The sequence below is a fragment of the Streptopelia decaocto genome (genome assembly GCF_964273445.1).
Source record: "Streptopelia decaocto genome assembly, chromosome: 2".
Taxonomy (NCBI): domain Eukaryota; kingdom Metazoa; phylum Chordata; class Aves; order Columbiformes; family Columbidae; genus Streptopelia; species Streptopelia decaocto.
This window is the reverse complement of record NC_138655.1, coordinates 39,035,966-39,061,679: the sequence shown is the minus strand read 5'-3', so window position 1 is coordinate 39,061,679 and position 25,714 is coordinate 39,035,966. Positions and strand designations below refer to the sequence as shown.

Below are 25,714 nucleotides of genomic sequence, written 5' to 3'. Positions count from 1 at the left end.
GAGGGAGTGAGGGTTAAAATATAAGTGTGATTTTGATGAATGAAAGAGCTGCGCTGTGTGTGGGTTCTTGGCAAGTAGCCATGTCTTTCGGGATCATAGAAATTATTGATGACACGGAACACTTGTATGCCCTTAGCCTCTACAGCTGATTCAACACAGAAAGAAATGCTGTCTAGAGAGGAAAAGTTTTATATTAAACTATTAAACTAATGGAGGTTTTGGTGAGGGGGAGAGGTTGCACGTTTCTGGTAAGGGCTACGTGTTTTTAAAGCCTTATGCCCAATAGTACTTACAAACAATTCTTGCTCTGTTTTCATGTTAGGAGTTTAAGGTGAAGAGTTTAACATAGAGATAAAATGTAAATGAGAAGGAAACCATCTTCCTTTACATTACATTTCATCACCAAGGACATATTGCTTATATATATATATATATAAATGTTGCTATATTCATTGCCTACATTTGGAAAACTTGCTATATTGATCTTCTTAAAAAAACAAACAAACAAACAAACAAACTTTTCAAGTATATTAGTGTTCTAAAATAATTCTGCTGTGTGTTAAACTTCATTGCAGGCAAATGGCATAAAAATTGGCCCTCAACATGCTGCCACTAATGCAACACTTGCAGGCAATCAGGGAGGACAACAAGCTGGAGGAGGCTGCTGTTGAGCCTGTTTTTACTTTCTAGCTGCCTGGATGGGGCCTACTAACTTGTTTGTTCACCCTTCCCTCCCCCCGCCCCGCTCGCCTCCACTTCTATTCAACTGAGACATGAAACTTGTAAGTTGGTTTCCTGTTGCAGAAGAAGACTTTATCCTTCAAATTCTTGTATAACTTTGAATAAATGGTTAATGTTCACTTAAAGACAGATTTTGGAGATTGTATTCATATCTATTTACATTTGATTTCTAGGTCAATTGATGTGATTATTTTTGTTAAATGTTGTCTTGTGCCCTTGACTACGAACTGAATTGTATTAAACACTACAAAGTCATCTGAGTATTTTAATCAGTTTGTGTAGTTAGGTTTCCCAGCTCCTGCGGTTACCTAATGTTTAATATTGTAGAGCTGTCCTCAAGTTTTTTGTCAATTTTCAAGGCTATAAAGAGAAGCGGAAGGACTCTTTTAATTCTGTATTTATCACTTTCTGTATATATAGTTTAATAACCTGCTTGGGTGTACTTGCCAAGCTAGAATTCTTTAATGCATTTGCATAAATTCTATACTACTTAGAGCTTGGAAACTACAGAAGCATTAATAGAAATTGCTTGGATGCTAAATTTTAAGCCTTTTTGACATTGTTAGCATGTTCATCCTCCCCGTCATTATCCTGAAGTCCAAGAGAAATGCTTAATGTATATTACTAGAGGCTAAATACGTGCTATCTATTTTAATGCCAAATGTTTGCTGTTTGTCCACAATTTCCACAGCACCTCTTCAGAAATGGATTAGCTGTTTGCCTTAATGAATACGATAGGTAAAAGCAGAGTATGAAGGAAAAGTAGAGGAGGGGTTGATAAATTTAAAATGGCACATTATAAAAATGCTCATCTTTTCTTAATTTTTTTTTCTCACTTGTTTACCACTTGATTTCTGGGTATATTTTTCATGCAAGGACAGTTTTTTCAACCTAAATGTACAGTGGTTGTGTAAAGTTTTCTTTTAGTGACAACTTGTAATCCTAAATATATGGTAAGCATCTTGTCTATTGTGAAGAGGGTGTGAAAATAAAATCTGCCTATTTGGAAATCTTGATGAAAATCAAACCTAGAAATGCTTTGGTACTTATTATGGTGGGTGGTCAGGGGGGATGTTTTGCCTCAAACGGAAGGGTTGCAACAGTGCAAAACAAAATCCTGTGTTTAAGTGTTTATTTGTCAAGTACAAAATATTCATGTCACTTTTCCTACAAATGAGGAAACAACTGAGTTTCCACCTCATCCTATTTATATAAATTGCAGATGAAAGGGTGACACTAATGCTAGGCCATGCTTCATGTATCTAAAAAAAAAAAAGGGGGCGGGAGGGGCAATGACTGCAAAACTTTTGTGTTACTGGACCACTACTGACTGCAACACAATACTGGGAGACATGGATCCTCATGTCATCCATTCTTATTGTCAGACCTTTAACATCGGAAGTGAATAAACTTCAGCCTGACAGGTGTAACATAGCAGTGGTGATGAGATTAAATAAAGTTTAAAAAAACATGTGAAACTTTTTGTTTGTATGTGGGGGAAGGGAAAACTGATAAGGATTTATGTCAATTGCTGGCTTCAAATCTTTCTTACACATTCAGAATCATTATTAGCCATGTAATATCATTTTTTCAACTATTTAAATTCATAAGAGGCTACATATTTACATACTTTGAACTGTTAACTGTTCATTACATAATGTTTATAAAACACAAACACTTGTTGCTTCAGTTGAAGTTTGAAACTTGTGTTGCATGACAGTGAAACCACAGGACTGAACTGCATTGATGCCAAGGGAAAACTGCCTCGGAATAACTAGATGCTTACAAGAAGGAAGGAAGGAACAAGAGTGCTTGTTTGAATTAACGGCTTGAAGATGTTTTTGGAGCTAGCAACATTGCAGAACTCTATAGTTTGAGATGAGAGGAAAGTATGCTCTTCTATAGCAGCCTCAGTTATATTACAAATGGGAATAAATTTGTCATAGCTGTAAAAACTGCCCCTGTTAAGGGAGCAGGGAAGGGGAATTGTACCAGAGAAGAACAGAAATGCATTTTGTTTTAAGTGGTGATGATTTATGAAACTAAAGTTTCTGACAGCCACTCATTTTCTGAAAGCATGGAAGATGTGTAGGATTGACCAGGAATCTAGGGCTACTATAGCAAAGAGCTGCCAGTGGTTGTGGGTTGTTTGTGTGGTGTTTTTTTTTTTGGGGGGGAGGGGGAAGTGGGAGCGTGGTCTGACTTACTATAGTCATGTGTGCTTATCAGTTTTTGGTGGTGGTGTTTTTTTGTTTTTATGCTGCTCGTTGGTCCTGGCTTATATACTAGTCTTTTACTGTGCATTAAGAATCTGGTAGTTTCAAAGAGGAGCGAGAGCAAAACTGAAGTTTCCTCAGATTCTGGCTGGCTTTTTGTCACAAGCTTTGCGCATACGTAATCCTTTTGTTGCCAGCTAGAAATCTGTATTTTTGTTGTTTTTGACAAGCCGCTGATCCTGTTTTATGCTAGTAGAAATTGCAAATTATACAGCACACAACCTAGCAGCAGGGTTTACTTCTACAGCATGTGCTTTACAAAGTTGTTCTTTCACAGGTTTCAGTTTTACTTGTACATGAGTGACTGATAACTTGCTTGGCTTTCATGTTGAATTCCAGTTGCTTTCTATTGGTTGTGTTTTCGTAACCAAAGACTTTGAAATATTAATTGTTCTCCAGCAACTTGTACAGCTGTTATATGTAATGACTATTGATACTGAAAGTCACACCACTGAGCAGTTTCCCTGTACTCCGAGTTTAGCATATGGTATAAACCATAGTTAACTTACAAAAAAGTAAATTTGGAGTGACAAGTCCTCTAAGCCTGACTTAAGACTTGTCTCTTATTTCTACTTACAATGAGAAGCACCAGGAATTTTGGCAGTCACTTAAGAAAGATTAACACTCCTCTGTCTTCTACCTGCATATTTCTGTTGACTTCAATCATTCTGATTTATTCCTGTACAAGATCAGACTCAGCAGCAGCTTAAGGTAAATGACTGCCAAAATAGTTACTGATACACTAAAATAACAAGAGGCTGTCTGAAGCCCCTACCAGGCAGTGAGCTCTCTGTTCCCTACTCCAGAGATGTCTCTTTCCTACTGTGTTATGTTTTTGTGACACTTAATTCATTGTGTTGACTAGTTGAAGGGCCTTCAACTGAAATATTTATATATTGGTGGGGTTAGAGGGGCACAGATTAGTTTTAGGCTAAATGGCTTACATTTAAGTTGGGAAATTTATTTCTGCCTCAAGAGTGTAACTGTGAGTGTTAGAGCACTACATCTGTGCTTGGGTGGAAAGGAAAACCTCGTATCAGAATCTAAGTTACAGTTAAACTTGATCGAAGTAAAAAAGTGTATTAAAAATACTGAAATATTATAAGACAATTTTTTTGCATTAAAGGTTTGGGGTTTTGTTTAAGTAATCATTCTAAATGAGGGCACCCCAACATGCCTGGACTTTTCTTGAAGTTGTTACCACTAGGGTGTTGCTTTTTGTAAATGCTGAAGTCTGTGATGGCGATTGCTCTTGATGGCCTATTCCTTTGACACTACTGATTGTCCTACCGCTTTCTCCTTAGTTGTTTGTGTTTATTTTTCTCCTAAATCAACTTTCTTATGTGTATTATCTCCTTTTTGTATTGTCTGTCCTGTTATTCTTTCATTCAAACTGAATCCAGTGAGCAAAATGCTGGCTCGCCATCTTTACTGCACCACGTCCGTTAACCCTCCCCTTAAGGGAATTTGCCCAATATGGGGCATTTGCTTTAAGAGGGATATATTGTGTTGCTGCACGATTTAAAACCACGAGGTATTGCATGGGTTCCTTTACATGTTACACATAGTGCATGTACTGTTTAGCGGGGAGGAAGGGGGGCCATATAATTTTTACCTATTTCTCTTCCACTGTTGCATGGGAGGAGATAGGGGAGAAGGAGGAAGACTAACAGGTTTTATTTGGATATCTTAATAAATTTGTTTGCTGATATCATACTTAAGTATATACTTTAATGTTCCTCCCCCTAGAATCTCTGGGTTTTCTTCTGCCATACTACTGCAATGTAACTTAAACAGTATGCAGTGGTGATTTATTTTAATACGGTACTGAAATCTCCATTTGTAAATAATCCAGACTGCTGCTGTGTAAGTAGCTGATGAAATGTCTTTACTGGGTCTGCTGCCTATGAAAGAAACCACAACATTAGGCAATAAAAACTACTAACAGAATGTTACAAAACCAAGACCATGACAAAAAAGCAGCATGTTGTGGATCTATCATTTTTATTCTTGGGAGAGATTTTATTATTTTTGGAACTATTACAAGACTTATGTTAAATATTGTGGATGATAAGAGGAAACAGACTCTTGGCAAACATGGAAAACCAATTACAGCATATTACCCTATTCCCCTTCCAATAAAGGAGGGGCGAAGCTAAAAGTTTATTCTTTGCTTAGCAGCTGGAGGAGAGGGGAAAAAAAAAAAAGCGTTCCATCTTTAGGATTGGCTTGAGGAAGGAGATTGCTACAGAAACAATCTTACCATGGCAATCCGAGCAAGGAGGTGAAACCAGTGTGCTCCACAGTCAGTTTTACCCCAGTCTAAATTAGTACACTGTTGTCAGGGGAGCGCTGATTAAAGAAATCACTATTCTGTACTATCAGATACACTGTTCACTTAAAAATAAATTTCAAAAATTGGGCTTGGTTGCAACCTTCAACACTGTATATCTCCCTGTTTTGCTGATAAGTATTTCCAAAAACTTTTGATAAATTGGAGCATGCATCTCATATTCAGACATGGGATTTAACTGCTCCATCCCATGGATCTATGTGACATGGAGGTGAAGTAAGGTGTAGGGAAAAGTTACTCAAAAAGTTATTTAGAATCCAGTCTACTACATTGTCTATACATCTTTTGAACTCCTTTCCCAAATTATAGCTTTTGTAAAATTGTCCATGGCAGTGTGACTGTGGATGAATCAATGTTTTGGTTCCCACCCCCCATACAGCATAGCTATGATTTTTAAAATTCCTTCTTTAAAGAGTCAGAGATATGAATGTTTATATTGGGCAGAATCTTGTTGATTGTTGGGACTATGGTATGTTTGGTGTAAATTATAGCAGGATCTAATTAGCTTTCCTTACCCAGCACCATGTATCAGACTACCTGGAAACTGATTGTTTACTTTCCCTAGATTTAGACATAAAATACTGAGAGGGAACAAAAGCCTTAAGTGAGATGACAGCTCAAAAGAGACCAAGGTACATTTTTAACAAATGTCAATTTAACACTTGTCCAAGCTAAAATAGTCGAGTAAACAGCATCTTTTCTGATTATGGCTTGGGAAAACATTTTCAGATGCGGGAAATGTCTGAAATAATGTGATTTATAAGACAGTAGTCAGAAAGACAAAAACCTGTGGGGTTGTGTGCTGTCTCCCCTGAAGATGATGCAGGGCGAGGCTGTCGGTTTACCAGGCACTACCCAGCAGCTGAACACTGCCGCCTGCACCTGGGAAGGTGGTGCTACTCCCAAACTGATGTCATGAAGCAGTTTTTAACTTTGGACAGCCTAGTGCCAGGTGCACACTGGCAATGCTGAGACCGCAGCTGAGGCAGCTTAGAAGCTTGGAAAATGTGTACATGTGATTTCAGGAGGGGAGTTGGGAACAGAAACAGCAGCAAAGAGCATGAGGCAAATTAACCTGAATACACGTACACCACCTGTCTGGGATTGTTGTACACAAATGCAGCAAAGTTATGTCTTGAATGTAGTTGAAAGCAGATTTTTGGTTTTTTGGTCGCATTTTAATTTGTGAGGATGACTGGACCTAATTAATGGCTTACTGGTTAGGTTCACATCAAAAGTATTTAAGACAGAGAATATCAGAACTTAAAAAATTGTGTTTCTCGTGTCCTCGAGAGTCAATCCAGCCACTTCTAAGCAAAGCATGACTGACTGACCTAAAGTAACTGGTCACTGACGACAGTCTGTCAGCCATCAGTGCTGTACAACAACCCAGCGGATGTGCTGTGCTGATTCTCCTTGCATCGTGGTGTTCAACTCTGATCTTATCAGTAAAACATTCCCACACAGACTCATAGCTGTTGCTGTGAGGCAGAAATGAAGTTTGTGAAGTAAAATATGTGCAATATTGCAAGTGTGTCTGAGGTGCATTTCTGTAAAGCCAAGTAACTACAGGGAAAAAAAAAAAGCATCATTACCACCAAAGAAAATCTACCTTGTGCAGTTATGTCACAGCACCAGCCTGCAGGACTGACCACTGTGCATTGTAAATTAATGCTTCAGCATTTTCTCTGGATTCCTATCCAGGTCTGAGTCCATTTTCTTCCCAGTTTTCAGAGCTCCATGTCTTGTTTCTCGTATGTTTCTTCACATCTTTTGTACCACACTTCTCTTCCTTTTTGTGACTCCTCCCATCTTTTCCTACTTGGAGTTTGGGAGTGGGTCTCTACTTATGGGGAATGACTCACGAAAAGTAGCAGCATATTTAGAGTTTCCTATTCTTCTGGAATACCTTTATTAACTGTCACTGGTAAAAAAAACCTTTTATTTCTCTATTTTGGATGAAGTGATGTTTGCTTATAACAATGCCACTATATAAACTTTACATACAGAGTTGGTTTAACTCTGTGGAGGAGCTGGGAGAAGTACAGGGCAGGTCAGGACGCTGAGCTGTGCCTAGTGCAGATGTGCTGCAGAAGGCTGGATAACCACACCTGGCGCTGTGAGCCCTGGGCATGGGTGGTTTGCAAGGCTGAAGGTTTGCCTGACTCACAGCCCTGCATGGAGGCTGCTAAATTCTCTCCCAGGTCATCCACTACTAATAGAAGACTTCAGTACAAACAGAAGCAAAATGCAGCTGCCTATTAGCAATTTTTTTTCATCTGAGTGGTGCTTCTTTTTGTTTGTTTTGGGCTTTATTTTTAAGTTGTACATTATTTCATTCAATCCTACTGCCTTTCTGGTTTAATGTAATTGCTCTGTGAGGTGAAAAGCAGTTTTCCTTCACTGTGAGAGGAACACTGGAGTTGTAAAGTTGCTGAGTTACTGTTGGAGGATCTCTTCAGGGTTGCAGTAGAGGAAAACCTACTCCTGAGACTATTGCGTCAAGAGGTGAGGGATAAGCCTGCTTGCTGCAGGAAGGAGGAGATGTCTCTCATTATCTGGTTGCTGGGAGCCAATCTGATGGAGCCGTCTCCTCTTCCTGCTCCTCAGGGGCTGAGGCGTCTCTCTGAGGTATGCAAAGCAGCAGTGTGATACTCCCTGGGCTTATTAACCGCTATCAGCTGCATCTGTTTGCTCCAGACTCCACCTTGGCTTGGAAAGTCCTTGCAATTCCATGAGGTAATTCTTCCTCCTAGTGCTGCGGCTTGTTATGACGACCATGTGCTCCTATCAGAAGCCAGGAGAGAAAATGAAGAAAGCCTACCCTGAAATCCCTGTGCCATTGCTTCCTCTTTCACAGAATCACAGTATGTTTGGCATTGGAAGGGACCTCAAAAGATCATCTAGTCCAATTCCCCCACTGGAGCAGGAACACCTAGATGAGGTTACACATGAAGGCGTCCAGGTGGGTTTTGAATGTCTCCAGAGTAGGAGACTCCACGACTTCCAGGGTCAGCCTGTTCCAGTGCTCTGTCACCCTCACTGAGAAGAAGTTTCTTTTCATATTTAAGTGGGACCTCCTGTGTTCCAGTTTGTACCCCTTTCCTCTTGTCTTATCACCGAGAAGAGCCTGGCTCCATCTTTGTGGCACTCACCCTTTACATATTTATAAACATAAATGAGGTCACGCCTCAGTCTCCTCCAAGCTAAAGAGCCCCAGCTCCCTCAGCCTTTCCTCATAAGGGAGATGCTCCATTCCCTTAATCATCTTTGTTGCCCTGCGCTGAACTCTCTCCAGCAGTTCCCTGTCCTTTTGGAACTGAGTGGCCTAGAACTGGACACAATATTCCAGGTGTGGTCTCACCAGGGCAGCGTAGAGGGGAAGGAGAGCCTCTCTCCATCCTGCCAGGGAAGGCTGTTGTGCTTCACAGGCTTTGGCTCTCACTATCGTGACAGTGGTCAGGCTGGCAGGGAGGGTGAAACACCCAAGTAGAGCCACCATCTTCCTGCCAGCCAAGCAGCCTGACCAGCCGCCCCGCTCGGGCCTGCCCGGGCCTGCCCGGTGCCACCGCGGGCTGACCCGCAGGTGTGAGGTGAGAATCTGCTCGCAGCACCGAGGCCTCCGCGGCTGCTCTGGGGCCGGTATAAATCTATGTTATTTTGATTTAGCTCGGATTGATTGGGAACAGGTCCGGACTAACATACCATAAACACCTATTAAACCGAAATAAATACGTCTACAGGGGGCTTAAGTTAAACGGGTGCAGCTTTGCCTGCGGCGGGCCCCGCACACGGCGGCCCCCACGGAGCCCGGCTCTGGCAGGGCGCCCCGCCGGGCCTCCGCACAGCCGGGCGGCACTGGTGCAGGGGCCGCGGCCGTGAGTCATCCGAACCCGGGGCCGCTGGTCGGTCGGAACGGGGCGCCGGGGGCCGGAGGGAACCAGCCGGGCCGGCGGCGGCAAGGGGAAGAGGGGGGGCGGCGTTCCCTGTTGGCCGCGGCGATCAGCGCGGACGGGACGCCGCCGCCAGGGGCAGGAGAGCCCGGCGGGTGGCGTGTGGCGGAGCGGGCCGGCTTGTCGCCGCGGGAGGGGCGGGCCGGGGGTTCCCCTGGGGAACCGGAGGCTCCCTCGCAGCCCCACCGCCGTAGGTGGGGGTTGGCCCGGCGACCCGGCCCGTCACCACGGCAACCTCCGTGCGGCGGGGGAGGGGCGCAGGTAGCGGCGCGGGCGCGGCCCGGCCCTTCACCCCCCGCGGCGCTGTGAGGGGCGAGCGGGGGCGGGTGGTTGGCGCTGTCCCCGGGCGGGGAGCCGAGCGCTCCGGCTGCCTCTGCCCATCTCGGCCCGAATCCTCCGGAGCGGCTCCCTCACCGTGTCTGCGCAAACTTGTCCGCGGTTCCCGGCGGGGTTCCCGTGGCGATACCGTGAGGAAACGGGTCCGGCGGTTCAGGCTCCGCGCACCGAGGGGCCGCGGAAGGGCGGCCGGGCAGGAGCGCGCCCGGAGCCCCGTCCGACAGCGAAGGCTGAGCCCGGAAAGGTGAGATTTCCCCCAGAGCGGGGGCGGCGTGAGGAGCCCCCCCAAACCAGAACGAGGGGCGCGAAGCGCGCTCGGCACTTTGTGTGCGTGCGGGATCCCGTTCCCCGGCGTTACTCACACCCCCCCGGGGGCCGCTCCTTCGCGTGGCGTTTGCCTGTCCAACAAACGCGTTTCGCCGGCGCTCAGCGTTGTCCCCTCGCTCCGGGAGCGCTGCCGTGTGAGTGCGGAGCTGCGGGACGGGTGTGGGAGCAAAATCACGCCCCGCAGCCCGGGGCTGGGCGTCTTGTGGTCACCGCAAGGGCAGCGCAGCCCGTGGCCGCTTCCCCTGCAGACTCGCCCGTCCCGGGGTCCCGGCTCTGACCCCGCTCCAGCCGAAGCGCTGCCGACTTGTCTCCGGTGGCACCCGGCCGGCTCTGCGACAGTAAACACACAATATCGCCATTCTGCTTGGAAAAATCATAGGAAAAATGAATTTTTAACTTATTCCACTGCGTTCGATTAATTATAATGCTATCTCAAAAATAATTTCAATTTCTGTTGGAAAGTTACTTTCACTTAATTTTTCTACTTGGCAAAATGAAGGTGAAAAAAGCAGTGGAGGTAGGTATTTTGGTCTTTAAGTGGTTAGCCAATTGAACGTCTATGTCTGCAAATTCTTTCAGAACATTAGCAGCAAGTAAGCATTTCTACTGTTAGCTATTTTACTTGTGAATGCAGCAAGAGTCTGTTCAGATTATATACCCCTGCATATGCCTTCTGTACTGATATTGGCTTTAATTTTAGTATAAACTATACAGCCCTCATCTAAAGAAAAAAACAACGTAGAGAAAAGGGAAGTTCCTCATAAAGTCAACTTCTCATTAATTAAAGTCTTCCACGGATGACTCTCTACTAAATGTGATGCTTAGATAGTAAAGTTTCATCTTACAAACGTAAAACAACGTTTTCTTTTTGCTCAAAAAGTTAAAACTGGATGAAGTGCTTAAAAGCTGACAGTGGGCATAGGCAGTATTTGCCTGGACAACTCCTTCAGTTTTAATTTGCTTTTGTGGACAGGTAGAGCACACTACAGGCATTCCTGGACATTTGGCCCTTCTGAGCAGTTTCTCATTGAGGAGGCAGATAACTAAACTGTAAACTCACAGTGAAACCACTTCAGTGCTCAGAGATGAACACCTCTTCTTTTTTGACCTCCCGACATCCTTAGTTTAGGTGGGTTTAAATAAATGGAGAAATGTACGCAATGCATACCTCTAGGTACACACTAATAGTGTGTGTACACTGAAATTCCATTTAATAGAAAGACAAGCAGCATCTGAAAAGCACATAAGCCTAACTGATTCCAGACACAACTGGCCTGGATTTTGTTTCCTCTTATTCCAACTTTCTGACCTTGTAAAAATTATCTTGATTATATTATACTAAAATGAGGCTACAATCTTGCGAAAAATGACCACATGTGCTAGTGCTGAGAAATACCAAATGGAGCACTGTGTGTGGAACAAATGTCGACAATATTAGGCCCCAATTTCGTTTGTTTGTTTTCCTTTGCTTATATCTAATTCTGGTGAAGCAATAGTCTCACTTCTGCTAAAAGCTGAATTTGGGGTTTCATTTTTAAAGGAGGTGAAAAATGTGTGGTAAAACTTATGATTTGAGGCGGATTACAGGTTTTAAATTCTTACAGCAGTTTAAGCTACTGGGATTTTACGGCATTTAGACTAGGGCAAAGAACAGTGATGGGTTTAAAAATAAGTACGGCCTGTAATTTTTTCCGTACTTTTGTGTGTACGTAGTGGTATCTTTGTTTTTCAGAAGATTGTTTCTAAGGATTGGTAGGAAAGTTTAAGGACTTGCTGACTTTGATGATAGCCCTTAAAATACCATTGCGCCTTTGTATAAACATTTTAAAAAGACCTAGGACAGCATAAAGTGTTAGATGTGCTGCTGTCTTTGGCGCCGGAGGACTGAGTATAATTACATCTTCTGCTTGACAAAAATCCAAGGCCCAGGTACACTGATTTTTTAATTGCAATAACTGCTGCTGCTCCTTCCATTTGGGAATCCGCAGCTTGCTAGCTTTAAATCTCTGGGAAGAGCTGTGGCAGGAAAAACATCTTTTCAATGTTTTGAACTGAACAGGTGATCCCTCTCTTTATTTCTTTGAAGGCTTCTCTTTTTCTGTCTTTTTTTCCCCAGGATCAAGAATAAACGATGTATTTGTGCCTTTGTCAGCAAGGCTCCCATGGGACAAACCGTGTAAGCACTGGGGTTGCCTGTTGGGTAGCAAGGAGGCTTTTATAAGCAACTCCAGGTGGAAGTGGGTCTTCTCCTGCTCCTCCCTCCGTCCTGCTGCAATTCCCTCTCATCCAGGCCCTGAGAGCTGCCTGCCCCTCAGGTGAAGCCGCTAATGTAAGAGAGTTGTGATCACTTCACCAAGATACTAAGAATATCTGCCTTTACTTCTCTTGATTCACTGATGTTCTGGGGAGTTTCCCTGTATATAATGTAGCACATAAATTTATGGTGGCCATACAACAGCAAATATAACTTGAAAAATTAACCTTATCTCTAAAGACAATGAGCAGCTTTTATATGTCGTGAAACTTGATTTCTAAAAAGTTGGCATCGGTAAGGCTGCTGTCGTGTTTGAGCTTTTAGCTCCCTTGTCAACATTTTTTATTTCCCTACAGAATCCACGGTGGAAATGGTGTGTGGTGGAGGATTTATTAAATACAAAAAAACTGACAGCATGTGCAGTGTTCTGACCCAAAAGTCATGTTGCTGACCTGCTACACCAAACATTAAACAATAAATATTAGTGCTACTGGATCTGTTGTCTTTATCGTGTAGCAACTGTTTTGCATCTTCTGCTAAGTTGTAGAAGAGCTACAAGTAAAATCCTGCCACTTTAGAAGCGGTGATATAATCTGTGCTCTCAGTGCGGAAAAAAAACCTCAGCGTGTTCTGGCTTGCATTTTTTTAAGAGAGGAAACAATTGGTCCATTGCTTAAAAAGTTGTGCCATTCGGTGCAGCGATACTTCATGTGCAGCCCCCGAAGTGTGAGCGGTGGCGTTTCGGAGGCAGCGCACGTCCCCTCCCTCCCCTGCCACCACGGGATGAGGACGCCGGGTCTTTCTGCCCGAACTGAAATAAGCAAGTTCTGTTAATCTGCCAGGAACGTACAAGTAAATATAATGATTGTGTAAGTTGCTTGTAATACCCCAAGTATAAACAAACTTCTGCATAGGAAAGGTGAGTTTCTGGCAGGTTTCCAGGGGAGTTCCCCCAGCGCTGCAGAGCTGAGGCGTTCCTCTTTAAGAATATGACAAATTTTAGATATTTATGCAAGACAGAAACAGAAAAGGTGCAGAATGGAGGGATACGAAATGAAGTGTCTGGTGGCAGCGGTACTTTTCACACTGACCTGTGGCTCTAGGTTTATTTCTTCACAATTGGCAGTCGGTGGGATTGAACACCTCAGCTGTCAAGTCATGTCAGCAGGAATGACAAGTGCGCAGCATCGCATGATCCAACATGTCTCCTTTGATGTGTCTGGATGAACTGACGTGCTCCTTTGTCTGTGGGTTGTTATAATCAGAGAATATTTTGTTAAATTCAGTTTTAAATTTAGTATTTGTAAGGTTCAGTTAACAGTGCGTTGTTTTAAATACTTCAGTGATCAAACTCTAGTTAGCCAGGCAGTTGTTTATTTTCTTGCAGTGAGGTGCTGCACAAGGGATACACATTTGGCTGGATTTGGAGAAACTGTGAAGATCATACAAGTAAGTTTTAGTCCTTACACGCTTGCTGAATGTATCTCACACATTTTGAATGTCCCAGTACCCACAATAATTAATGCAGGCTACAGTGTGAGTGCATTATCCTTTTCCTCCATGTTATGCTGTTTCCATAGTGTTCACTCATATTCAGAGTTTTGGCCCTTCAAGGGTTCTGTGCCAATGAAACAAAGACCACAGCTGACATCTTTGCTGCTATACATAAAAATATTTTGATATATGGATTGACATAATGCAGAGCACGTTTATGAAATGTGTCAATTACACCAAGATGGGAGGTGGTGACCACTATGGATGATCAGTTCAGAAATCAAAATGACCTTAATAAGTGCAAAAGTGAAATTCAGTTAAAACAATTGTCAGTTTCTTGGAGAAATCAAGGTAGATGGTTATAGGGGGGTTGTAGGGAATCACTAACAAAACAGCAACAGACAATGCAATGCTTTTGCAAAATGCAATGCTCTCTTAGGATTTATCAATAGGTGGCATATGTAAGTCATAGAGAAAGATGTAAAAGATGACTCCACTAAGTGCTGGGAAGGCCTGAGCTGCAGTATTGCCTTTGGTTTCGTGTTCTGTGCTGAAAAATAAAGTACAGGATATGGCAAGAAAAAATAAGAGATGTAGAATATAAAAGGAAAAAAAAAAAAAGGAAAGGGGCATGTTGAGTGTGAAAAGTAATTTTCAGAGGGAATTAGATAAATTTTCCAACGTGTAAAAGGTTAGAAGAGGCTTGATCAACTGTTTTTGAATGTTGGGGGAAAGATGAGAGAAATCAGATCTGTACAGAGGGAAGATGTGTCAGACTGGATATTAGGAGGGTGGGACGTTGATTTAAATTGGATATTAGGAGGGGTGGGGGGAGATGCAACAACTTTTACATCATTATGGTGAAATACCAGAACAAGCTGCTTAGGAAGTTTGGGTATCTGCTCCACGGAGGGTTTTTGAGAACAGGTTAGACAAACATCTGTTGGGGATTGTCTGGGGCTACTTTATCCTGTCTTTGTGTGGCCGGGGGGCACCAGATGGTCTCTTCAGATCCCTCTCGGTCCTCTCCCTAGAAGTTCACCAAGCAGGGGGGGAGTGGACCCAAGTTTAATGAGAAAACGGTATCCTATTAGCTGATCCTCTTTCAGAATAGGAAAAGAATCAGAGAAACCACATTTAACTTAACTATATAAGTAAATTGTTGTTGACTTCCAATTTTATGAAGCATTTACCAAAAAATACATGGAAAAGTCATAAAACGAACACATTTAAGGTGTTCCTTACTGCATTTGTAGTGTAACGGTTTAAAGAAAAAAAATTATATTTTTCTCAATGAACGGAAGTAGCAAAAATACCAAGCTTATGAGTATTTTTCAAGGATACTATAAATGTGTGTTTGGGTGTGGATTTTAAACTGCTTCCCATTTTAAAACAAGTAGCGACAACATGAGTAGCTATTTCTGCCCCTGTCCGAGGATGTTGCATCTGGGTGCTCCATGCACGTGCAAACCCAGAAAATAATCACGACTCTCGCTCCCCAGTCCACAGAAGGAACAAGTTGTTCAGTACCTGCTCTGAAAAAATAAAACCAAACGTCTTGAAGGAAAACTGAATGGAACCGTGAAAGTCGTCTCCTCGCTTCCTTGGCAGGTGAACTCTGTGACTGCCGCGGCGTCTCCCTCCCTGCCTCCCCCGGGCTGCCCGCTGGGAAGTTCCAGTGAAACGCGGCTGCTGCGGAAAGTCCTGCTCACAGCGAGGAGACGTGACCTCTCGGCGAGTCAGATCCAATTTTACAGGCGGCTCTGAGTCAGGGTGGAGCCCGTGAACTGAACTTTGCGCTGAAGAAGGAAGTGATGTTGGTGGCAGCTTGTGTTGCTAAGCAGATGAGTTGCCGTATTTTTGTGTCAGCTGATAGTTTCGTCGGGTGTGTGACTTCATTCTTAGATACGGTGCCTTCCATTTATTAAGGACAAAGGTCAGAAATTGTCAGCAGGGTGATCGCTGTGTCTCTCCATATAAGAAGAGGCATGTTCTACTGAGCCGTTAAAGATGGAAACGGGAGTCCTCAATGCCGCTTCTGCACCGTGAAAGCAAAACCGACCGTGAAACTGTCAGTTCATGTCACAGTCCAAGAGCTAACATCCTGACGAGCGGGGATGTTGTGGAGTAGGTCAGTTCCCCAGCATTGCTCCATTTTTATCAGAACTCACTACCGTTCCCGATTAAAGAAGTGGCCCGTTTAACTGAGTGTCTTGTCTCCAGCGGGAATGGGAGCTGGGGGGGCTGAGGTGAGCAGTCGGACACTGGCCTGTTAGATCAGAATTTGGATGGGAAGCTGAGTGATCCCGCCTCTCTGGTAAACTAAGTGGTGAGTCCGTTGGGGAAGGAGAGCGAGTTGTTATCGCCCCTGCGGTGCTGGCACTCCCGTGGGTGCTGCCTCCCAGCTGTCCAGGTCATCATGGTAAGTGGCAGCACCCAGACAGTGTTTCTGAGAGACGCGATGGGGAGAGTGCCGGCAGGTTTGGGGCAGCTGCCCACAATGGTCTGTGTACCCCAGCAGCCCACGGTGACGAGTCGTGATGTGCTGTCTCAGACAGCATTTCCACCTATTCCCACCCCTGAAGTCTTTGGTTACATCCTGAAGTTACACTTGAGAGCACTTTATGTTGTTATCCTTGTTCTGAGAGATACTGTGATACACAGGAAAGAATGAATTCCAAGAGGAGTGCAGATTCTTGCTGTTGGGTTCCCAAAGGAGAGGCGGGGGGAACACTGATGTCCCTCAGGGAGTTTTGTCCCTGCACAGTCTGGCAGGTGAGCAGCAATTGGGCAGGAGCTGCCGGAGGTTGCTGCCCCTCTGCTTTACTGGTTCAGTTCCTCAGTTAAGGAGCTCCCTGCCACAGGAGTGGCTGTTTGGGCCAGTTCCAGCTTTTGTCACTCCGGCTGGCTGGAGTTTCAGGGGAAAAAAAAAACCACAAAAACAACAAAAAAAAGAAAACCAGCCCACACAAGTGTCTCCCCTGGCTTGCCCTCTGTTCGCTTAGCTTGCTGGTGCCACAGGGTGGCTCCTTGTAGCACTTGTGTTCTAATGCTTTTAGCTTTTCAGCTGAGATCGTTAAGGTTGTTCTTTCTGAGTCTACTGCTTCCTGATACTAACCAAAATCCACGTGCCCTCGGTATTTCAGTGTGCTGTACGCTGGTGAACAATTTCTTCTAAAAAAGGAATATTCTTTAGCATATGGCACGTCATTATTTTCTGTGCCCTTTTTGCCACTTTACCCTCTCAGTCTCATGGGCTTCCATTGCTGCCTACTTTTTGAGAAACTTTGAATAAAACTTTCGCTTGTGAAAGAAAAAGGAACCATTTGTCCTTTTCGCTTCTTCTCCATTTGGCTGAAACAACGTTCAGAGATGAATAAAACGTGAGTGTGTGTCAGAGTCGTTCGTTTTCGGAGTCACTTCCCAGCAATCGTGGGACAAAACGTGCTGCCTTACCTCATCTGAGGCTGCGAACTGCAGTCCCCAAAACCAAACCTGGAGTGCCTGAAGGGCAGCTACTCCAAAGCACAAGTTCACTTGATGAAGAGCTTGAGCTCCTGGTGCAGTTTCAGATCTCTCCTTACACAAACAGAAGTAAAAGAAAGGCTGTGAGATGAGAAGTTGTTGAGGTTTGGGTACATCTGTACAGAATTTCCTTGGGAGCTGCAAGTTCCTCCAGCGAAGCACAAAAGCCTTTTGGCAGACGGCAGCTGGAGGGTACGACAGAAGCACAAGTACTTTCTGTCAGAGCTGATGCCCGGGTTGGACGCTGGTGGTGCTGAGCAGGTGAGGAAGCAGATGCACTTACCAGAGCTTTTCTCAAGCGGGGTGGGTTGCTCTGAGCTCACAAAATCTGCTGGGGCCTGGCTGTGCGCAGCTTGTGCGGGGACTCGGCATCGTGGGGTGTCATCTGCCGCCTTCCCAAGGGACAACATCCAGACCTTGGGGTCACATTTCACTGTACCTGCCTTTGAAAACAGATGCTGGTTCTTCAAAGTCAACCAAATAAATAACCTTCCTTTGTATTTTTATGTGATGTTAAATCATTTGCATTTTGTAATACTCGTGTTTTAAAACGGATGTAAATGCCGCTTGGTAATCTCTGTGCTGAACTTCTTAGGGAGTACATTAAGTTATCTCTGGTAATTATGTCTGTCATACACAGTGACTTGCTCAGGTTTGTACAAACCATCCCCACCTTGAAAGTTTACTTAGGTAAAGGGTAGCAATTCACAGGGGTTTTGCTGGTACACATACCCTTGCTCTGCAACTGCCATTGAAGTTCTCAGCCACTGATGCAAATTCTTCCTGATCTGCAAGCCAAATGGCTGCCTGCATCACATAGATCACTTTGTCCCAATGGCACACAAAGGGCTGGGTGGCTACAAGTGAACTGTCCTCCTTATCATCTCTTGGCTATTTTAATAAGCTGTTACCAAAAAGTTTAATCATGAAGAACTGCCGTGTTGCTGTTTCCTCACTCTGCTATGGAGCCGCAAAGCGCGCGTTGGTAACTCGGGGAGTTACAACTTTCTCTTTGGTGACCAGCTGAAGCACAAGTTAAGGTTTCAATACCTTTTCCTCTGTGGCAGCTAAACAATGATGTATTTTGTCCAAGTCTGGTGCTACCACTGAGTGTGCACACGTGTGAACATGTGCCACACCAGGGCCGTGTCCCACCTTGGAGAAGTGAGACCCCTGCAACACTTCTCTTCACTCTCCATCGCGTGTTATTGCTGAGGGGTTGGAAAGCGGCTATAATTCTCCCCGTTCTGTGAAAGTGCTGTTTACGGATTCTGTTTCTTCTAATGTTGGAAAACGTTGGGAGACTCCCATCACATTTTTATTACCTGAATAGTCAGCTGATTTCACAGGCCATGGCCTGCAGATGATTTATGGGACCTGGGTAGCTGGTTCTGTGCCTTCAGCAAGAGACACACCAGAAACTATTGGTTTTTATTTTTTTCCCTTGGAACAAACGTTTAACTAAGTACTTCTGCATGTCCTCCCTTCTTGTTGGTGCCATGTGAATATACTTATTTTTAAAAGAAATACTGCATTTCTTTGATTGCCTCACCCTGTCACCATGATGTTCTTTAAACCCTTTTCATGCTCAGAAGCTTTGCGATCTGATTTCTGCTCAATAAGAAACTGAAACAAGTTTCTAGGGGGAGCAGTGAGGCTGCTGGTAGTTGGTCTCAGAATTAGTTTCTCGTGCCCCTAAATCTTGGAGAACATAAATCTTTGAAAGCAAGGGGAGTTCCAGGTGAGTTTAGACTATGGCAGGGAGCTTGGCTGCCAGATTCGGAGCACAGTTAAATGATAGGGGCAGAAAAACAGACTTTTGGGTGTTTGGAGGCTGTTTACTCTCCATTCTGTCAACATACTGCCAGAGAAAACTGAAACTGATTACATTTAGTAACTTGGGAGGATACCTCTGTGTAGCAGGGCTTTTTCACAAAGTAGAGAAATGCATGTTAAAAATAGAACGATCGTAAACTGAGCAAATTTGGTGAAGGTATACTTGGGGCATGTGCTGCTTCGAAGTTTTTTTTTTTTAAACACTATTTCCACTTGCTATTTTTAACTTTATGGAAGACCACGGTGAAGAACAGGGAATGTATTATACCACGTCGTCACGTGCTGTCAGCTTTTCAACACGTTTTTCAGTTGAAAGCATGGGACAGCGTCACCTCCCCAGCTGCTGGCCCCTCTCTGCATGACTGCGCGGGCCTGGCTGCGCAGGACGTGGTGACGCCTCTCCATCCGCAAACCGTCCCTTCTCCCAAAAAGGTGCTTTCCCCCTAAACCCGAGAGAGGTTGAGCAGGCCAGACGTGAACGACATGACGTGGAAGACTTTCAGACTTCCTCTGGAGAAGCATGAAGCATTTTTGTGGCTGTAGCAGCCCTCACGGCCGCAGCACCTTCGTGGACGCCTGGATCGATGGAGCCAACGACCCAAGAAGCTAGAGGAGCTTTTTATCTTCGTGTTGAGCAGGTCCAGCTCCTGGCTTCGTGACTCTGTGTTAAGAGAGTGTAGCGGAAAAGGTGTGGGAGATCCTATGAAGATGCCATCTCTCTTTCCCATAGAAGAGGTGTGAGTGTGGGTGCAGCCAATATCCCCCCAAAAGGAGTGGCAGGAGGGGGAGGGTGCCCCTACTCAGCAGCACATGACTTGGTTTTTTGTTGTCCAACCTGCTACAAACGGTGGTAAAAAGTTACCTCGTCAATTGACTCGCTGAAAATTCCTGTAGTGCTGAGTGTCTTTACACTGGGTTTACATTTTAATCTCTTTATACTTTTAAGACGCTTATTTAGTTTCCAGAGCGATGCAGGGAAGACCGTTAAGCGCGCTGCTGGTAATCACTTTTTGGTGGGATTTGTCTAATTTACTTACAGAATGAGTTTGTTTCGGTTTGTATCACGCGTTTGAACGCATAGCTCTCAAACACGACAGCAGCAGGTCCCTGCCGCTGCCGTCGGGACGGGGCCGCTGCCGCGGGCGGGCAGCGCTTAATGGCCGCTTCCCTTTGAAAACCCGACCCGCGCGGGACAAAGTCCACCCTAAATCGCCGACTCGAGCGATCCTGCCCCCCCCGCCCCGCCTCGCCTCGGCGGCAGGAGGAGAGGGGCGGGCGGGGTTGCGGTGCCCGCTGCCCGGCCGGGGGCAGGGGCCGGGACCGGGGCAGGCCGCAGGGGACCGGGCAGCCTCCCGGGGCGCCTCTCGGTTTCACTTCGCCGCGGCGTTTGGGAAGTTTGCAGCGCGGCAGTGACACAGGGACATCCCAACCCCCCAACCCGGGCTTTACCGGGAGTTTCACGGGACGGGACGCGCCTCGGCGGCCGGGCACGGCGCTGACCCCGCGGTGCGAGGCTGTGTTCCCCCCCCCGCCGCGGTGACCGGCAGACGGGGCGGAGCGGCAGGGGAGGCGCACGGAAGACGCCGCGTCCCTGCGCCTCGTCCCCCGCTCCTCGGCAGCGCTTCCTCGCCCGGTGGCGGGGCGCTGGCGGGCCGGGCGGTGGGGAGGTTAGTGACCCCCGCCCCTCCCCTGACCGGTGCTGTTGTGTCTTTTTTTTTTTTTCCCTTTTCTCTTTTTTTTTTTTCTTTTTTTTTTCTTCCCCCCTTCTCTCCTCGTTGCATAAATTATGCCGGGCGGGGCAGTGACGTTACGGGGGGGCGTGGCGCGCGGCGGCGCTCGCCCCCGGGGAGGGGGCGGTGTCGGGGGCGCGCCTTGTGGCGGCGGAGGGAGGGGAGGGGAGGAGGCGGCGGGGGCGGGCGGGCGCAGGGGGCGGCAGCCGCGGCAGCCGCCTGGCTGGTGTCGCGCTCGGCTCGGCTCCGGCGGGCGCGCTCGCTCGGGAACTATCGGATTAAACTTGAATCGAGTGAAATTACACAAAGGAGCGAAGCGGAGCCGGGACCCGGCGGAGACCTCGAAACTACCCGAGACCCGCGCTGACCCTTTCTCTCCCTCCCCTCCCTTCCACCCTTCCTTCGCCCGCCCCGGTCAGGGATCCCCCTCCTCCCTTCTTAGCCCAGCCCCGGTGCGAGCGAGCAACTCCGTGCGTGTGTGTGTGCGTGTGTGTGAGACCCGCACCCCGCCTCACCCCCCCCCCGGCCGGCGGCACCAACTCCGGAGCGTGTCCCCTCCTCCTCCCCGGCCCCTCGGCGGAGGGCAGCGAGGGAGCGAGCGGGGGACACCGGTCCCCAACGGCCCCCGACGGCCACGCACCGGCCCGGTGAGTGACCCCGCACCTCGCTGGGCGCGCAGGGAGGGAGGGCGGGCGGGCGGGCGATCGCCGGCCATGGAGCCGGCGACTCCCGGCAGGTCTCCGTCCCCAGCGGAGCGGCGCGGAGCGGGGGTGCTCGCTGCCGGCGGCGGTCCGGGGGGGGTGGGGGATGCTGCTCCCCGCCGCGGCTCTGGGCGAGGCGGGGCGGTGGGGGTGTCTCAGCGGGGCACTTCCCCGGGTGTAAATGGCTTTTTGTTGTGCTGCGGCCGGCCGGCCGCCTTCCTCGCCTCGGGGGAGGGGAGGGCACCGGGGAGCCGGAGCGGCGGCGCCCCTTCCCCTCCCCGCCCCCCTGCTCCTCTCCGCAAGTTTGGAGGGTGACTAAAAATCCGGGAAAAGTTGAGCGAAACTGCGCCGCGGCGGGCGGGGGCGGTGGGGCCCAGCGCCGGCCGGGATGGCCGCGGGAGCGCTTCCCCCGCTGACCACGCCGACGGCTCCCGGCGGCCGCGGCGGCACAACAAGCGCTAACAAAGTGAGGGCGCTTCCCCGCCGCGCACGGCCCGGCCCGGCACCGCCCCGCCCGCCGCGCTCCCCGCTCCGCGCCGGCACATGGGTCGGCGGGGCCGGGGCCGGGCCGCAGCGGGGGCACCCCCAGCGGAGGCCGGGCGGTGGGTGGCGGCGGGCGGCAGGAAGGCGGGCGGGGAGGAGGAGGAGGGAGGCGGGAGCACGAGGTGCCGCTCCGGCCGCCGGTGCGCGCGGCGGGGGGATCGTCCTGCCCCGGCGGTGGCGGCGGGAGGGGGGCGGCACCGGGAGGGGGCAGGGGGCGGCCGGCGCTCTCCGGCGGCCGGAGAAGAAAGGGGAGCGGGGGAGAGAGGGAGGGGACGGGAAGGGAGGACGCTACCTAAGGCAGCCGGAGCGGTGCCGGCGGACGCCGCATAATAGGGGCTTCACCCCGCCGGGCACCTCGCTCCGCCGGCGCGGAGCCAGCCGCGGGTCGGGGCGGTCGGGTGGCGCCGCCACCGCGCACATGGGGTCGGGGCCGGGGCGCTCCCCCCAGCCCCGTTCCGGGCCATTTTGAGGGTGAGCGGAAAAAGGTGGTTTGAGGCCAAGCGGTCAGGGCGCGGGGCGGGGGGGTTGAGGCCGCGGCCGGTCCGCGGGGCTGGGGGCGGGGGGGAGCGGAGCGGGGCCGGCGGGCGCGCAGTGCGGGGCGGCGCGGAGCGGGCAGCGCGTGTGCGTGTGCGCGCGTGTGTCTCTGTGTGTGTGTGTGTGTGCGGTGGCGGGGGGAGGGGGGCAGGGTTGTTAGTGAGTCTCAGGGAGAAGGCGCTGCAGGCAATGAGCAGCCATCATTACATTGCCTTCGTTTATCCCGGTAGCGTTACATCAGGGGGACGCGCTCCCACGCCGGGGGGAGCCCCTGCGGGCAGGCCCCACGCCGCCGGACGGGCCTTCGCGGGTGGGTGTCTGATAGGGGGGTGGGTCAGGGTGCCTGGGAAGGGGGTGGCTGTGGGGCAGGGGCTGGAAATGGAGCCGGTTTCCTCGGCTCACTCCTACACCCCGCTGACGCCCGGGTTTAAACTAGTTGTTTTTTAAACAGACAATGGACAAAAGGAAAGTAGCGATGCCCGGAGTTCCCTGCCCAGCGCTGGGGCCGCTCGGCGCCGCGCAACTCTCCCGCACTTAGCCACTTTCTGTCTTTGTTTTCGTTTGGGAAGGGACCGAGCGTGCCTCCCAACTACCGAAAAGGGCTTTTTTTTTTTTTTTTTTTAATTTGCGATAAGCTTTTTTTTTTTTTTTCCTCCTCCTCCCCCCCCAGCCACTCTTGGTCCTTAGTGGATTTTTGGCTCGGTAATATCAGAATAACCTCGATGCGATAAGTTTGTTTCTGTGTCGATGTGCGCCTCGATTTTACTTTCATCAAAGCAGATTGCGAGCTGTGTTTATCCTGGAAGATGGCTTTCGGGAGAGTGTGTTTGCCTTTTTTGTTTGTTTGTTTTTCTTTTCTCGTGGTGTATGGGACTAGCGGAGATACAAACAAGCAAGTTGAACAAAAAATGTTTCTGTTCATTTCCTCACAGATCATCCATTCTAACGACGGCAAAAAAATCTTAATGACTATGACCTTAGCAGCATGGGTAGCTGATTTATCCCAATTATAAATCCCGTTAGTTTGCGGTAATGTGTGAGTATCAATATATAATTCGTATTAAAAAGCATGATTGATAATTACTATTAATTTTTTCTTCTTTTTTTTATAAAAGTTGAAATCCATCGTTTTCCAATGAGAGTGCTGCATCTGTCGCTTGGAGTGTTTTTGTCTCGCTGTTGCACAACAGAGGCTCTCTAGTCTTTAACCTAAAATGGCAGCTTTAATTTGACTGGGGCCCATTCATTGACAATGATAATAAAAAGGCTGAAAGCTAAATGTAGCTGGATGCTTGGGGCACGTTTGCAGAACTCTCTCCTTCACATTGCCAGGCGCTGCTAAGAGGAACTTGGAAGCTCTCTAGTTTCTATCCTGAAAGTTTCCAACACTTAAAAAATTAAAAAAAAAAAAAAAAAGGCAGTTAGTCTGCATAAAACACATTCTAGATGGCAGGGTTGCTGGCGAACTTAATGGTGAGGAGATAGGAGAGGGCTTCTTCTGAGAGGTCTGCCTTTTTAACAGCTGCAGAAAAAAATCCTGTAATGCCTTTTTAAAATCAGATGCAGTCCAGGGGAAAATTAACCATTTGTTTCTGAGGTTTGTAACAGGTGATTAGAACAATTACATTCTTTACATTTTCCTATTTCCAGCTACTAAAAGCGGGAATGTTGCTTGTTTCCTCTTGTTTGGTGTTGTAAATGCGCTCAGGGTTTCACAGAGATCCTTTTGATAGTGTGCTATTTTCCTCTAGGATAAAACCACAACTGCTTGGAAAAAGTAATTATTTTTTTGTGTGAGACATCATTTGAAGTTTTGAAACAGTTTCACAAAACAAAATTTCCCCTACTATAGCATTGGAAAATACTGCAGATTCACACATACCCTGTCCTGTGTCTCTGTTAACGTAAACTGTTTATTTTCAGTCTTTTTTGAGCTTTTTAATAATAAGAAACATATAAAGATTGTCATGAAAGCTGTAGAACAAGCTCTCAGAAGAGCATTAAATGCTTGTGATTGCAAGTTTAACTGTATTAGTGATTCACTCGTACTACTTGGATAATCATATTTGACCAAATATCTTACTAAATATTTAACAATGTAATGATATTTCTGTTATTACTTGTAAATCCTGGTTAGGTTATTTAAACAGTGGAAGAAACTTGCTCAGATTTGAAACCCAGACCGATTTTATTGCCTCTTCAGTAATTAAGGAAAGTTCTTATCACAGGTGAAGATCACACAGTCCTTTTAGGAAAATAACAATTTCTGAGGGCGCAGCGCTGTGAGAGTACCAGTCAAAATGAAGCACAGTGCAACTGCCCCTTCTTGCAATGAAATGAGTCGTGGGAGGTTTGAGTTGTGACCATTTTCTTTTGAATTTGGGTAATGTGGAAACCTGAAGAGTTAGGTGGAAGGAGCACTGCGAGGCCTTCCCCACCCACGTAGAGGGATCACTTAACTCGCATGAAAAAAAGCTTTGCTCAGGTTATTTGTTGTTCTGTGCTAAAGAGCTTTTGATGAACATGCGTGGTATTTCCCATTAGTGCTCAAATATTAGGACTTTGCTAGATGTGAAGTGAGTTATTTGTGAGGAGAGGTGAAGCTGCTGGGAGCAGAGGGAGGACAGTGACAAGGTGACGTGTAGGCCCCAGGCCTGGCACCGGTGGCCGCTCAGTGTCAGCACAGGGACCTGTGGCCCGGTTCTGTCCCCTCTGATGTGGCCTGCACCCTTCGCTGGAGGAGGATTTGTAGTTGTAAAGATACGTGGCTTTGAAGCCTCCACAAACAACCAAAAACCAACCCAGGCGTGATTTTCTGTAAAGGTGGAAGGGCTGAGTAACGGGAGCTTCGCGGGTTTTCAAAATGCTGCTGAGATCTTGCAGAGCCTCTGTGGTTTGCCATGTCCATCGCATCCTACAGCAGCTGGCTGTTGGGTTTTTTGTTTTGGTTTTAGCGTGTGGTCTGATATGTAAGGGTTGTTAAGGTGGGAGGCGGAAAAAAGTAACCAGAAAGGAACAGGATGGAAATAAACACATGCGCTGCCTTGGATCCCGTGCCTTAACTCCGTCCCTTATTTCCTATTAATCTAATTTTTACATTAGTTTTCAGAG

The 25,714-nt window shown here is 47.3% G+C and overlaps 2 protein-coding genes and 1 long non-coding RNA gene across 6 annotated transcripts in view; all 3 read left to right on the top strand.

Moving 5' to 3' along the window:
- The window catches only part of RAB2A (RAB2A, member RAS oncogene family), a 42,621-nt gene extending 40,853 nt beyond the window's left edge, over positions 1-1,768 (top strand). Inside the window, exon 9 of the mRNA XM_082044776.1 lies at positions 576-1,768. Coding sequence (XP_081900902.1) covers positions 576-671 — 96 coding nt within the window. The 3' untranslated portion in view covers positions 672-1,768. The remainder of the gene's footprint in view (positions 1-575) is intronic.
- A 7,656-nt stretch (positions 1,769-9,424) lies between these two features.
- LOC309436204 lies at positions 9,425-16,972 on the top strand. Its single transcript, XR_014183308.1, has 4 exons — positions 9,425-9,903; positions 12,103-12,315; positions 13,628-13,689; positions 15,237-16,972. It is a non-coding gene; the product is annotated as an uncharacterized lncRNA (long non-coding RNA).
- A 4,044-nt stretch (positions 16,973-21,016) lies between these two features.
- CHD7 (chromodomain helicase DNA binding protein 7) overlaps positions 21,017-25,714 on the top strand; it is a 132,570-nt gene continuing 127,872 nt past the window's right edge. For 3 of the 4 annotated variants that reach the window (XM_082045021.1, XM_082045022.1, XM_082045019.1), the window contains exons 1-2: positions 21,017-21,472; positions 23,536-23,639. The gene's annotated coding sequence lies outside the window, so the exon portion shown is untranslated. The remainder of the gene's footprint in view (positions 21,473-23,535; positions 23,640-25,714) is intronic. The other variant, XM_082045020.1, reaches the window with a different exon arrangement.